Source organism: Bombus affinis, chromosome 1 (assembly GCF_024516045.1).
Source record: "Bombus affinis isolate iyBomAffi1 chromosome 1, iyBomAffi1.2, whole genome shotgun sequence".
In the NCBI taxonomy this organism is placed as follows: Eukaryota; Metazoa; Arthropoda; class Insecta; order Hymenoptera; family Apidae; genus Bombus; species Bombus affinis.
Window position 1 is genome coordinate 13671743 of NC_066344.1, and position 14479 is coordinate 13686221.

General features: G+C 38.1%; 1 protein-coding gene across 1 annotated transcript in view; it reads left to right on the forward strand.

Annotated features, from left to right (window-relative positions):
* LOC126916912 (uncharacterized) overlaps positions 1-4531 on the forward strand; it is a 52624-nt gene extending 48093 nt beyond the window's left edge. The window contains exons 9-11 of the mRNA XM_050723207.1: positions 289-500; positions 1263-1387; positions 2324-4531. Coding sequence (XP_050579164.1) covers positions 289-500; positions 1263-1387; positions 2324-3363 — 1377 coding nt within the window. The 3' untranslated portion in view covers positions 3364-4531. The remainder of the gene's footprint in view (positions 1-288; positions 501-1262; positions 1388-2323) is intronic.
* The last annotated feature ends 9948 nt before the right edge of the window (positions 4532-14479 follow it).

Genomic DNA, 14479 nt, shown 5'->3' on the forward strand with positions numbered 1-14479 from the left:
ATACAATCGTATGGTCTTTGTTAATAATTTTGAAATGAAACAGCGTGCAGAATTCTTGAAACGTGTCATTTCTTCATCATCTTCGTAAAGGACCTAGTCGCTTAATCGTATACATAAAAAGCAACTTCAGATCGAAATAACTTAAAGACTTTTCCTCGAAAGGTATCTTATATGTTAAACAAAAAGAAAGAAATCTACGTTTCTTGTTTTAAACGTTGCATTAGAATCGTCGATCGGAAGTTAGGGTCCTTGTAAAATTGATACAAGATACAAAAGATGGATTTCCAGGACATTACGGGGCTGAACGACGAGGAGAAGAAACGAGTTCGCGAGGATGACGAGGACGTCGTTGATTTCTCGGTCGGTCGGGAAGACGAAAGAAAATCCCCTTTGGCGAATGTTCCAAGATCTCCGACCTTCTTGGAAAAGCCGGAGGCATTTGGAAAAACAGCATCCCCGGCACTCGGCCAGCCGGAGTACATCGAAGTGGATCAAAATAGGTCGGTAGAGATTATCTATGGTCGGTGTTGCGGGGATTAAGTGGGTTTAATCGAGGTGCTCAGATGCCAACCGTTGTAAATCCATATTCCGTGGTCTTAACGTTTTAACCATTGTATAATCTTGTAAAATATCACTTTCCAAACTTACATTATATCTATTCTAGTCGTTTGTTTATATGTTAGTACTTAGAGTATAACTTGCTAGATTTGCAAATATATAGTCGTAGTTATACGAGACGTTGTTAAAGCGATACAGGCGATGATTATAGCGTTGTTACGATATTTGTAATATCGTGTAGAGTGTGATTATTATCGAGGTAATTAAAATCTGCTTTAATTGGTTCAAGTGTTTTTATTGGTTGAATTTGTTCAAGTTTGAACAAGAATGGATTTAGAATGAAACTTATATCTTTTCACGTTTCGAGGACAAACTTGATAGTTTATATTCGAGGCAATATTTTTGTCTATTAGCCTTAAGCATTTAAAATTCTCGTCTACTTGTCAAGGTTTTTATTGTATTAACACAGGATTGCACGTTAAGTAGTAAGCAAATAGTTTTAAATTCTGTTGCATGAAGTGAAAAATTCACAGAAACGAAATTTTAAAATGAAATTTTAACGCGAGATATCAATAATCAGGTTTGTTTATGGAAGATTGAAACGAGGCATTTTTCTTATTAGAAAAAGATATCACGTTTTCAATAATACAAATCGTGATACATTTGCGAGAATAATGTTTGTTTGCACTTTTTCTTTTGTACAGATCTCACTTGAGGTACTTCGATCAACCGAAGCTTACGGATAGCTGCAGAATTTCGTGTGTCCGGGAGTCGTCAGAGTCTAAAGAGCCGTTTTTCCTGGATGAGGCGAAGCATCGTTCCGCTTTGGGTAAATAGAAGCGAGAAACAAAATTGTTTCAACCTTTCGTTACTTTCTGCTTTGAGAAATAACCCTGGTAATAATACGACGCATGGTTCAGCGCGATATATCAAGCTGTCAATGTTCCTTCCCCTCGTAAATCCTAAAACCTCGTCGAACCTATCAAGTGGAATGCGTGAAATTAAGCTATTGCACAACTGTGACGTTTCAGTTCACGTGTTTCGAAGATTTCGAAGTCATTGTCATTAAGAACCGTATGAAAAATCAATTTTTTAAATAGAAATATCTCTTAGAAACATTTATAGTTGTCCAAGGTTTTATCTCTCAAAGTTCAAATATTTCATTTCCATGAAAATCCTAATTAAAAATGTCCTAATATCACATCCGAATTCTAAAATCTAGTCATCTACCTAAATCTAGAAATAAAAATTCCATATCTTAAAGGCTTCATGAGCCTAGAAATACTCAAATTTCAAATGTCAATCACCTCAAACCGAATTGCAAATTTAGCTTCCGCAATCTAAAAGTTTTCAAAACTCAATCTTTCATGAGCTCAGTAATAACTCAGAATGAAAATCAAGTCTCTAAATCTCCAAATCTAATAAAACATCTAAATTTCAAAATTTAAATGGGATAAAGCTACCGCTAAAGACCCCAATTACCGTGAACAAATCCAGAATTCCATCCGATATCCATCAAATTTTCAAAGAAGAAACACGAACAAATTATCTGAAATCGATTACAAGACGAAAATCCAAAGTTCAAACTTCCTGTATTACCTCTACTACTTCGAGAACCTCAAGAAACCCAACAATCAGCACAATTCCAAAACCAGGAATTACACTCGTCCATACCCAACATTCCTCTTGACCAGCATGATTGAGTAGAAAGGACCCAACTATCTTCGAACGTGACTAACGCGTTAAACGCGCTCCCTCTTAGCAGATACGCTCACTGGGTCCATGAAAGGGAAGCCAGAGATCGATCGATCGGGTCAATCGAGGATGACGTTCGCCAGGAGCTTGTCAAATGAGAGTGAACCGAACGAGAACACCTACGAAGCGAAAGATTTACACAGCCAAGCGACCAACCTGATCAGGACCATCTCAGAGGAGTCATTGCCACGCGAGATGCTGGAGGAAGAGCAGCTGGATGATTTCTTCGATGCCAAGCTGGCTAAAAACGTCCATAACAATCTGAGGAAAAGTTTAGACGACTGGAAGACCAACACACCACCTCCTAGTCCTGAGCCTAAGATCAAATCTGACATTTTAGACGCTGATCACTCGACTTTGTTAAAAGTTCTCAAAGAAGAAATTGCAGAAGAAAGCAACCTAAGTTCAATGACACCAAGCCTGACAGAACTGGAAGCTGCTTTGTCAGACATGTTAGAGAAAGAAGATTCTCAGGAAGCGTCTAAAGAAGAAAATAGATCAAACTTCATCGACGAACAAGTTGTAAAGAAACTAGAGCCTGACGTTCAGAGGGATTCTGATACTTTTAACGGAAAAATGGATAGTTTGCCGAATGAAAATGGAGGAAGAAGTGATTTAAATGTAGTTGATCAAAAGATGAGGAATTCTAATACCCTTGAAATTCCAGCACCCGCGAAGCAGATTGTAGAAGGGAAAAAACTAGTCTCAGGAAGGAAGGTTTCATTTTGTTCTTGGGAAGAGTCTGTGGCGAATATGGAGACTCGGCACGAGCAAGAATCTGTTGATTATTCACTGGATCTAGAGAAAAGGAACGTTTTTCGTTTAGACGAGGATCGAGGTACAGGCGACAGAAGAGCCATTTCTCTGGATGTTCCGCCAGAGAAACCGAGCAGATTGAATAGGAGCTTGGATGATCTTCTCGAGAACACGAACGTTGTTCCTACACCTCCTAGAAGGAGGAACAGGAGTGTTGGTGTGGTCAAGAAGGAATTTGAAGTGGCGCAAAATGGCACCGTCTCGGAGCACCTCTCGGATGACAGACTCATTTGATCGTTCTAAGTGATGATCTTCCAAGGACATTTCCAGAGGATGTTGTTACTGTTGGTGGAACTGATGTAGCGTGGTTATAAATTGAAGCATTTAGTGGCGGCATTGATTGATATACAGTGACTCACTGTAGTATTGGAATACTTGTAGAAATCTTCAATGAATATATTGTACAGCGTTCAAAATGTTTTGTATTACACATACAATATGGACACAAAAGATTTCTAGAATAAGCGTTCAAACACTTTCACGAGCCATTGTAGATGGAATTAGGTTGGGTCTTACAGAACCATTTTGAATGTTATGGGGGTTTACGTGTGTTCGTAACGAGTATGAGTGAGAAATTACAATCATGACACGCGCAGCGACTGAACATCAATAAATATATTATTTGTGTATATTTTGTTGTATGTACATATTGCTATGGACACAGAATGCGTTTCACAGAGAAGTTGCTATCTGTCGATATTGATTTAATTCGGTAGACAGTCTTTGGCGATATTTTACAGCGACCGGTCTACCAGATGATCGTAGCAAAACGTTGATTATATCAATTTCTTGCTTATTTTTGTTTTTTAATTCTCTGTAAATAGACGTGTCTTCCTCAGATTCGAAGGAAACAACTCTCTTAATATATTAACAGTGTACGTGTTCGTGTACAGAATGAACATCTTAAAACGGATAGTACAACTAATCCATAAATAAGACAAAAAGAAGCGACGAGTGTTTTCTGTTTATGACATTTATTTTTGAAAAAATCGAGTCAAAATTTACCCAGCACTTGTACGTTTGGATAAATTTCGCCCGAATAAAGGTGGCACAAACATATAGAAGATTATTCCGCGGACAAATATAAATCAAAACTGTATAACAAATCGATGGAACGTGAAATGATTCCAAACTGGTAAATTTCGACTCTTGACCGATTTTACAACCTGGTTTTATCAGTTCCACCAACAATATACGCAAGAACGGTTGTTCAAATCAAACATTTTCGAAATATGGTTGCAGCTACTGCGAAAAGAGACGAAATGGTGAAGATGGACTTGTCGATTAGACAAATTGTAATATTCGCGACATGTTCGACGATGTTGACGATTATAAATAGTTTTACGAATTGTTGTTACTGTAACGTGGATCGTAATAAAGATTATGCCGCTCGTTTGATTTATTTCGCGAGTTAATTCGACGGGACTTCCAAAGCGCGACAGAAGATTCTTCCTCCACCGATTTCCTTCCATAGGAAACTTTCTAACGAACTTTCGAAGAAACGACCTGGTCCCTCGAAAATCGCGAAACTTCGTTCGAAAAGTTCCCGATCAAAGGGATCACAGATGTTAGCACCTTATTCTTGTCCGCGACATTCGTCAGATTGTTTGATTTCGATGAACAAGCTGTCGTATCGCTTGGAATTAGATCGTAAAGTTATAGAATTGTTCTAAACGCGTTGCATTGATATGCAAACATTGCAATGTCTTACTTCGTACCAATTATCGTTTTACCATGATTTAATGATTTTTGAAGATTTTTATATAATTCTAGATATACAGATTCAGATGCTTTCTTTGTCACCTCTGACGATGTTGAGAAAATACTTCGCGGTTTTATCATTTACTTCACTTTCAAATTGACTATGCTTGTTTCTAACGTAATTTCGAACAGTTAGCGTAGGATCACCGTGGTAATTTTAAGCTTCAGAAAAATCATATCGCAAGTGTACTGATTTCATAGTTTCGATGAAACATTGATCGATAGACTATGAAATTGACATATAAAGATAGAAGTTTATTTTTTTTAATATAGAAACAGAACCAAATTAAATGAAATTAAATTAACGTTAGAAAAGAATTTCTAAATTTCGAGTTAGAAAGTAATTTCGATAAAAAATCTTTCAAGAGAGGAATTCAGAATTCCGTTGCAATCAGTACATGGAGAGGGATAACACATTTCGTAGTATAGCGGAAAGTTTACACAAAAACATACCAAGCTTGGCGGCAAATTCCATCAGTCGCAAAACTCCATCAACACCGTCGCGCACCCTAAAACGAGTTTCCACGACCAGTCCATCAAAAATTTGCGCCAAACAACAAACGAATTCGAGCTAACATAGATTCCACATTCCGAAACTTCGCGGAACCCAATTGCCACCGTTCAAAAAAAAAAAAAAAAAAAAAAAAAAAAGAATCTGTCCCAACTTCTCTCAAACATCAAGTTAAAAGATATACAGAAAATGTTTCAAAGTTTTTTTCACATTACATTAATCGCGTTATTTTATATTTTTCGATGCACAATCGTCCGATTGAGATACATACGCAGATCACAACCTGAAAATACTCTGCAATTTTAACTGATTTACAAACGATCTAACACTTTTCTTCTCCATCGTTGCTCTGTTTTCGCTTAGAAAGAGAAACTACAGCGATTTGCGAAAATAAAGAGAAAGAAGAAGAATTGGCTGGAATTTTCTTCAAAAATGATCCTACTCCGCAAAATTACAAATTTCACGCAATTCAGAATTTTATGATTGCGAGTTATTGAAACAGAAAGCAAACTGAAAGTAATCGATAATTTTTTAAACGAATTGCAGATAACGTAACTCATCCTCCCGGTCCTCGAATATCCCACGGTTATCTACTGGATCCTCGGAAGTTTGATTTAACGTCATCACGAAAGGATGACTGAAAATAATTTCATCGTCGGGAAGAAAAGGAAGGAGAAAAGAAAAACGTAAGGGAATTCAGCCTGTGGCGTCAATCGAACGATCGGCTGCCGGTTCTGCGGCGTTATCGCCATCAGATACCCGTCGCGAATATATACGAGCCATGAAGGACGAGCACACGGGCTCCGTCGATTCTTCGGGGTCAGCGTTTGGAATTCAGGAAGCAGCTTGTTCCGAAGAAAAAGCGGCACGTGATTGGACCGGCCGGAAGGAGCAAGTTCCTCGCCATTTCGCCGTTCCTTCCAGCCCTTCGACCAGATTAATCTCGTTTTCGGGACGAAGCGAGTTAAGTGGTCGTGACATGCGGAAAAGACGACTTTGCTAATTGTTCCTGGTGGATAACAGTTCAAGGTTGCTCTAAGAGAATTCTGGATATTTTGAGAGGAAAAGGAAAGGCTAAACCGAGCTTGAAGTTTTAGACATTTGGAACGATACAAATACGGTTAGCTATTGGCTATTGCTATTGTTGGTATCTCAAGTCCACGTGAATTGATGCGCTTCAGTTTAATTGTCCGAAGATTGTTTAGGATTTTGTCAAGTACAATTGTTAATGAATCTCTTTGATACATTTTTCGGTTTGTTTATTAACACATTTCCTACTATCTTCTCCAATCTTCAAATTTGTAACTTTTTAATCAGAGCAACTTGTCATGAAAGATTCTTTCGTCTTATATGGAAATAATGGATGTACGACTTTGTTTCTTTTATATTATTTTACTGAATTATGTATGTACATTTTGTAATAATAGAACAAAATGTTCTATTCAAATTGTTTTCCTGTAGTAATTTTGTAGTAATAGAACATTTGACATATTAGATTTCATGTTTGTATAAACGTTGCCAGATAAAGCAACTGCGTGCAGAGAGAGAGAGAGAGAGAGAGAGAGAGAGAGAGAGAGAGAGAGAGAGAGAGAGAGAGAGAGAGAGAGAGAGAGAGAGAGAGAGAGAGAGAGAGAGAGAGAGAGAGAGAGAGAGAGAGACTTTTAGGACAACCTGATACTTGAAGATTCAAACTCGTTCATTGATATCATTATCCTGTGAAACGACCCGCAAGAAGAAAGTGGAAAACATGAATACAACGACCACATCGACAATGAAACGTCATTCCAATAAAAGAGAAAACCGATTCGTTCGAACAAAACAAGCGGCAGAATACGAGTTAAATGGTATACAAATATCAACATAAAAATCAAATGTAAAATTCGTTAAAAATTTTCAACAATTGTGCGACTTCCGCGAAATCAATCTTCTGCAAACGGAATAAAAAATACCTAAACAAACCAGTGAGCGCAAAAACGTTGGCGAATACAGTTTGGTTAAATAACCAACACGGTATTTAAAATAACAAACGTATTTAATAAAAACGAACGATGCAACCAGGATGGAAGAATATCACCAAGAATTGAGAGTCTGTCAACGCACATCGATTGGCATCGTTATTTCCGGTTATCGACCACCAGGTTTCAACTTACCTATTACTTTTTTAATTATCTCCAAGACCCCCTGGTTATCGTTATGCGTTCAACGGGACCATCTTAATCGGTTTAAGGGTAGCCCAGAGGAAACGAACGAAGCAACGGACGCAACCGAAATTACGACGATCGATCAGCTCCGTGGAAGTTGCTTCTGGTCTAATTATTTCGTGTTTCATTAAATCAGACCTCTTCCAGGCGCGATCGAAACTTTCCAGATTACGATGCCTCGACTGGCCACCCTTATCCCAGCTCTTGATGACTTGCACGACTTCTCTGACTTGCAAGGATCTTGTCCCACTTACCAACTTCCCTCGAATCTTCGTCTCCTTTCCTGATGTGAACGTTCACGTGAGTAAACGATGAAATCAGTTTTCTCCGCTTCCAGCAGTTTTGTTGTTATTTTCTAAATATTGCCGAATTGTTGTTATTTTCTAAATATGTGAAATTGAAGCTTTCCTGTACTACTTTTTTCGAGAATAATTTCGTCGTGAATTTTTCTTTGCTTCAGAAGCGAATGTGTCGGTAAGATCTTTAGTTTCACGGGTAGAAGAATTTGTACGCGTTTACTTAAAGAAATTTAACACTACGTTGACTGTCACGATGGTCACCGGTGACCCGTGTTTCATTCAATTCTTTAGGATAATCAGAAAGACAATTTCATGGATTAGAGAAGTTTTAACTACGCGAATGACTTTGGTAAATGACACACGGTCGGAAGCAAACAAGGGGGAAAATACGTTTCAATTGGACGTTCCAGTGTAATACATTTTCGTGTATCGCAGGGCAAAGCGTAAAATTCGTGTGGCAGTCAACGTGTTAAAAAGAGGGAAAAGTAATTCGCGTAATGTAAAATCGTCACAACCCGGCAACTTTCATTCTTCCATTCTTTACACCTCAATCTCGCTTTTGTTTCAACCGAAAGAACAGTTTCAAATATTTGTGAAAATCTTGGACGCAAAATTCAGACGAGAGACACGCGCATCGACGACGACTGTTTCTCGTCTTTCTCAAAGTTAACGAAATTTTCCGAGCGAAAGATACGACTGGATAGAAAGCGACCCAAACAACGTAGCAGCGTCGAACAGCTTGGAAATAATTTCTTAAACGTTGCGCACCATTCGCATCTGCCAGAGTTGGCAAGCGATAACCGAGACAGCTTACAAATTTCCGCAATGGCCCCGATCCCTTATTAATCATCAGCGATCCCCTATCCCGTACAATTACAAAACATTTCCCAAGTTGCTGCTGTTCGATCCGTGCTGCATTCTCTGGAACGCGCTCCACTTCCAATCTAACTCAACCCTCTTTGCTCCAACTTTACGCTTCCAACTTCCGCTCGAACATTCCGCTTTAGCAAACGAGAAAAGGATAACAAGTAGCAAAGACTATGCGATGGAAGGGGTGAGCCTGGTTTCTTCGAGCCTTCGGTAGCAGTTTCTTGGCCTCGGATCGAATTTCCAGGCGAGCGATAAAATAAATCCTACGATAGGCTTGCGTGAGTGAGGAGCGGAAACGAAATCGCGGCCACCACTCGTTTAAATATCGTCTTAATCTGGCGAGCTGAGGCCCTAAACCCGTGGCCTCTTAATTCCGACCGCATAAACTTTCAGTTCAAACCTGACAAATCGTCCAATCGCGGATTATCCGTCCACGAAAAACTAATTAAGCCACGGAATACCACGGAACGAGGCTCGTGCTCGTCGAGTTATTCGCGCCGGTGTCCCGCGAGCACAACTTTCTTCGTTTCGCCTGTGAAATCGCGATCGATGGTGCGCTATGTACAGTATCCTTCAGAAGTATCATCTATGTATCAAACTATGTGCAACGCGCTGGATTGACGATCAAAAAATTGCTACAGGGCGTTTGACAAATTAGTAATAAAAATGAGATATATATATATCTCATGTTGTATGGATTATTCTTCTCAAATAAACGATAGCAAGAGAAGATACAGATTCTAAAGTTGAAAGAAATTGAACCGCGGTAAAGATACTTTGTGAAATTGATACCGTCTGGCTTCTAAAAAACAATTTTATCGTCTCATAATGTTCTACTATGATTGCAACAATCTTGTAAATAGATAGATAGAGAGATACAGTGGTTTAAAGATAATTCATTTCTGTATATTTGTATTAAATATCTTTCACTTCATGTTCTTAACTCTGCTTAGTAAAAATATGGTATTTTTCATTCTGCTCATATTTACGCTTAATTTTTACATCTAATATTCCTACGCATCTAAAATTACTCGCGCTTAGTCTAAATTCCAGGCAACACCGTTCCAACAATCGTAAATGACAACGTTATTTCGAATAATATATTTTTGTGGGACAGTGCGTTTATGTGAAGCCAAAGACGGAGTTCTGTTGCAGATTCAGAGTAGTTGGAGTACACCGATGGAAATCTCTCTTGTCGTAATTTTACATTCCTATCTTTTTATGAACAAAACAACGTTATAGTCAAAGTAACGAAATATCAGAATATCTGGATACTTTCGAGGGTTAGTGTATGTGGAAGGCCCTAGTTTCGATTTCTCGAGTCTTTGAGTATACGTGTGGAATGAGAAGCGCAGAAGGCGAAAGGTTTCAGACTAGCGGGAAAAAGCGAAATCGCCTCGTTTCTATCCGCCTATCTAAATAGTTGCACGACTCAATAAATTCACCTGCTTAATTCCGACTCGCGCTGCCACCCTTCCATTCCCAAACCTCGGAAGGGGTTGTTCGAGCCGCGGGATTCCGAGTAACAGAAACACACGGCCCTGGAGACAGGTAGCGAAGGAAAATGCAAAGGACGAAGAAGGGTGTCGGAGTACGATTGTATGGGCAACTTCTTCGTGACTGGATTAACGCTCTTAATCCGGATCTCTGTGTTTAGGGATGAGTTTACTGGAAATATGGCTGGCGAGAGGGTGGTTACGAACGATCGGATTAGTTTTTGGCAGACTTTTGTTTCGATTAATCCTGTTACGGTCGAATGTTTATATTTCTATTGAGATATGTATAATTTTGTGTGCTAGATTAGATTGGCCGCGTAGTAGTGACACACGTATGTGAATATGAGTATGTGGAAGTATGTGTGTGCACAGCGTCTCGAAAAACAGATGAATGTAACTGTTTCGTTGGCAGTCTGTTGAGACAAAGAAAGTGCTGAGACGCGTGCAAATGTATATCGATGCGTATAAATGTATATTATATATGTATATATAAATGTATATCAGATTCTGGAAATCGTTTATTAAATAAATCTAAAACTATTTTAATATGAATTCTTCGTGTAACCTTAGTGTTCCTTTACCTTTATTTCGGCAATTAAGATCCACAATTCTCAACAATTTCAATGTTATTTTTTCAATTTGAACGGGCAAAAGATATCTGTCATTTTGTACGAAGTTGCTTAAAAATGAAACGAAGAAATCGTTAGGAAAGAGGAATTTTATTTTTCTATTTCCAACCAACTTGAAATATTTTTTATTCCTACGTCTTTCGGTATCTCTTCTCACGTCTTCGGTATCTTTTCTCTATCTTGTCAAAAATAAATCCTCTTTACTCGCTAATTGTCCAATTTGCTTAGTCGAACAAAGGCTTCTAACGACATTCTTTAAACTCTGTATTTTGTCCAAATAATAAGATAACAAGATTTCGAGGAGCACAGGGAAATTCTGCATTTATCAAAGGTTCGGCTGCATACTGCAAAAAGGGGAGGAAAGAAAAAACGAAGAAGAAAGGAAAGTTGATTCACCCTCTTCCACGACACTAATAGGAGTGTCACGTACAGACCTTATCTATAATCTGGTCGAGCTAATTTCAAAGAATATCGAGAACGACGGATTTTTTGAGAGTTTACCAATGACCACGATGCTTTCATCCCGAAACTTCCACTTTTCCAAGTAAAATTCATTTCATCTCTATCTCCCTATCATTACGACAGAAATTAAGTCACTTAACATCGTCGTTATCGAGTAAACCAATTGAACGCATTTTTAAGCAAAATTCGCTTTTTTTCGCATCAGCGTCGTTTTCTCAGTGGACTGTTGGAGATCATACAATGCAATTATCGGTCGGCATACCTCAAGCTGTGTCTCTCGCTTATAAGAACCGTCAAGTTGCGTCTTTTGTTGTAAACAAAATTTCAACGTACCAATGAAGAACTTTTCAATGAATTATACGCGTATAATTTATCTGAGTGATTGTAAATCAAATTGTGATTTAATTTACTTGAAGAAGACAGTGAATCTGATGTTACCAAAATATCAAAAAAGTAATATAATAGAATCAGATAGTGACGACGAATTGGAAGAAGAGTGGAACGAACATGATGTCACACCAAACTTACAGAATTATTTAAAATTCGACTAGAGTGTGCGGAGTATGCTCTTCAAAAGGAAAACGCAGTGAAATATTTGCAAAAGCTGTTGTGTGCCATTATACGTAGCTTACACTGTTTATCATACGCAAAAGAAATATTAAAAGTTGAATAATAAATAAAATTTATTAAAGTTTATTTATATTGTTTTACTTCCACATCCAATTACGAAATAATAGCCGATGACATGCGATAAATTCTCAGTAAAATTGCCGGTCAACAATGTGTTGATTATTTCGTTCCTTGAGAACCTCAAAATATATCATTCGATAAAAAAAAAAGAAATATGTAACTCAGTGTACAACTTAAAGATTCAAGAATTTATATTTAAAATATAACATATTATAATACGTAATATGTGCAATATATGTATTGTAAACTGGTGTTTGTAAATAACAGCGAGTATTAGTATAAGTATCGTATTGTGATTCAAAGCGTGAAAGTTTGAATATCTCTTTGCGAGCGACTAAACGCTCTATGTAACGGAGGTAATTCCATTTACGTCCGACAGTTAAGCGCAAGAAAATGATGGAAGATAAAGGACACTCGACGATACAACCGATTCGTTCTATGCGTTGTGCGGCGTTTTAAATCTTCGCGAGCTCGCGTTCGCGAAATTTACGAGTCCTTAAGCGAACCGTGAGAGTGTAATTCAAGTTCGGGATCGCCTGCATGCCGCTTGCAATGAGAAAGAAGATCCAAAGAGGCTTCTCTAGTATCGAACTGCTCGTAAAAGAGCTTTCACGCGATCAGACTTTCGCAATGAAAGTTCGCCACGTTCAATCGATCCACCGTTGAATCATTGCCCATCGCCTTTAAGGTTCGTAAATGTACCTTTAGGATAACGCCGTTCGACTTCGTAAAAATCGATTAGGCGAAAATTTTTACAGAATTGTACAAGCTATAATATCTTAAATCCTTGGTATTGTTTTAAAAACATGTAGAGAGTCATTTGTAAAGGTCGAATTATTTAGAAAATAATTATTAATTATTTAATAACTTTTAATTTGAAGTTTAATTTGCGTAAAATAATCATAGATTTTATTATATCATAATCATAATTATAGATATTATTATTTCCAAACGTAAACTCCTAGAAAACAATGAGAATATTTCTATCAGAGAAAATCCCCTCTTCCTCCATACGATTCATTAAATCAAAATGATAAAATCGTACACGTAATATTAATATCCTAAATTTGCAAACTCTGGAAAAACAACATTTTATGTATAACCTGATACTATCGTATAACTTTCATATTGAAATTCTTCAAGGCTGTATATCGAAGAAAAAGGCCAAGTATGTTGAGCATTTGCTTTATAAGAGGAGTAGTTCCAAACCAGCGAATGAATGAAAAGAAATTATTAATAATTTTACATAGTAGAATACAAAGTTAGTTTCGATGAAAGAAGAAGAAAACGCGAAAAAATATTTCCTTATTAATTACTAATCGAAGGGAAAACTTCTTCTCTTTCGAAGAATTAAAGGAATGTGTCAAAAAATCAGCCACTCCACGAACATCCATGGAAGCAAGAAAACGATAAGAGAACGAGGAAAATACGAAAGAAGACGCACGACAGAGCCAGTAAACTATCGCGAGTCGAAACAGTTGTGATTTTTCCCTCGTTTCTTTCTCGCTTCTTTCCATCTTCCTTTCTGACTTTTCCATTCTGTTTCTCTCTTCTTCTTTGATACAGTTACGAATCGGTGCAACAACCGCCCTTAGGATTTTCCTGTGACGCGATTGCGGCATTAAAAGGGCTGGCGACGAAACTTTCACGGCGACTGATGTCGACTTATGGATGTTGGTTCGTAGCTGTCAAGGGTAGGTTGCTTTGCCGAGACGTTTCAAAGGCCGATTTGTGGGTGCATCTTTAATTGGCAATTGGGAGAAGCCTGGGGGTCGGCCTAGAAGCCACTCGATAACTCGCCTTCTAACGAGCACTGATAAGATTCTCCTTCTTTCCATTCTTCCTCTCTTTCTCCTCTGACGTTAAATACGTTGCTTATTAAATCGTGGTACGCTTTCGCGACGGGTCAATTAGGGGAATCACTTGCAACGTCGACCACGAGAATTGCGACGATGAATAGAAGGGAAGAGAACTAGACGACGTACCGCGCAAGTGGTTAAATAAATTGATAATGTAGCCGGATGATTGACTGGGGCAAAGAGGAAATTCGTTATCGGAGAACGATTACATGACGTAGATATATAGTACAGGCATATGCGGCTAATATACAAGTTGAGAATTTTGGATCTTAATTGCCGAAATAATGGTATAGGAACACTAAGTTTACACTTAGAACTTATATTGAAATAGTAATATATTTGTCGGAGATGAAAGAACACCGGAACCCCTCCTTGGATTCGCGGGAATACCGTAACGATGTAACTTAGATTAAAAAAATGCCGCTCCGATTGTTCGAGATTTATGATCATGAGCTTGGGCTCGAGGCGACAATCAGTCCGCGAACGTAGCCGCGATCAAAGGGATGAACGTTTTATCTAACAAAGGCACAGAGTAACTTTATACCTCTCCTTAAAAGAAATAGTCGTAGCGA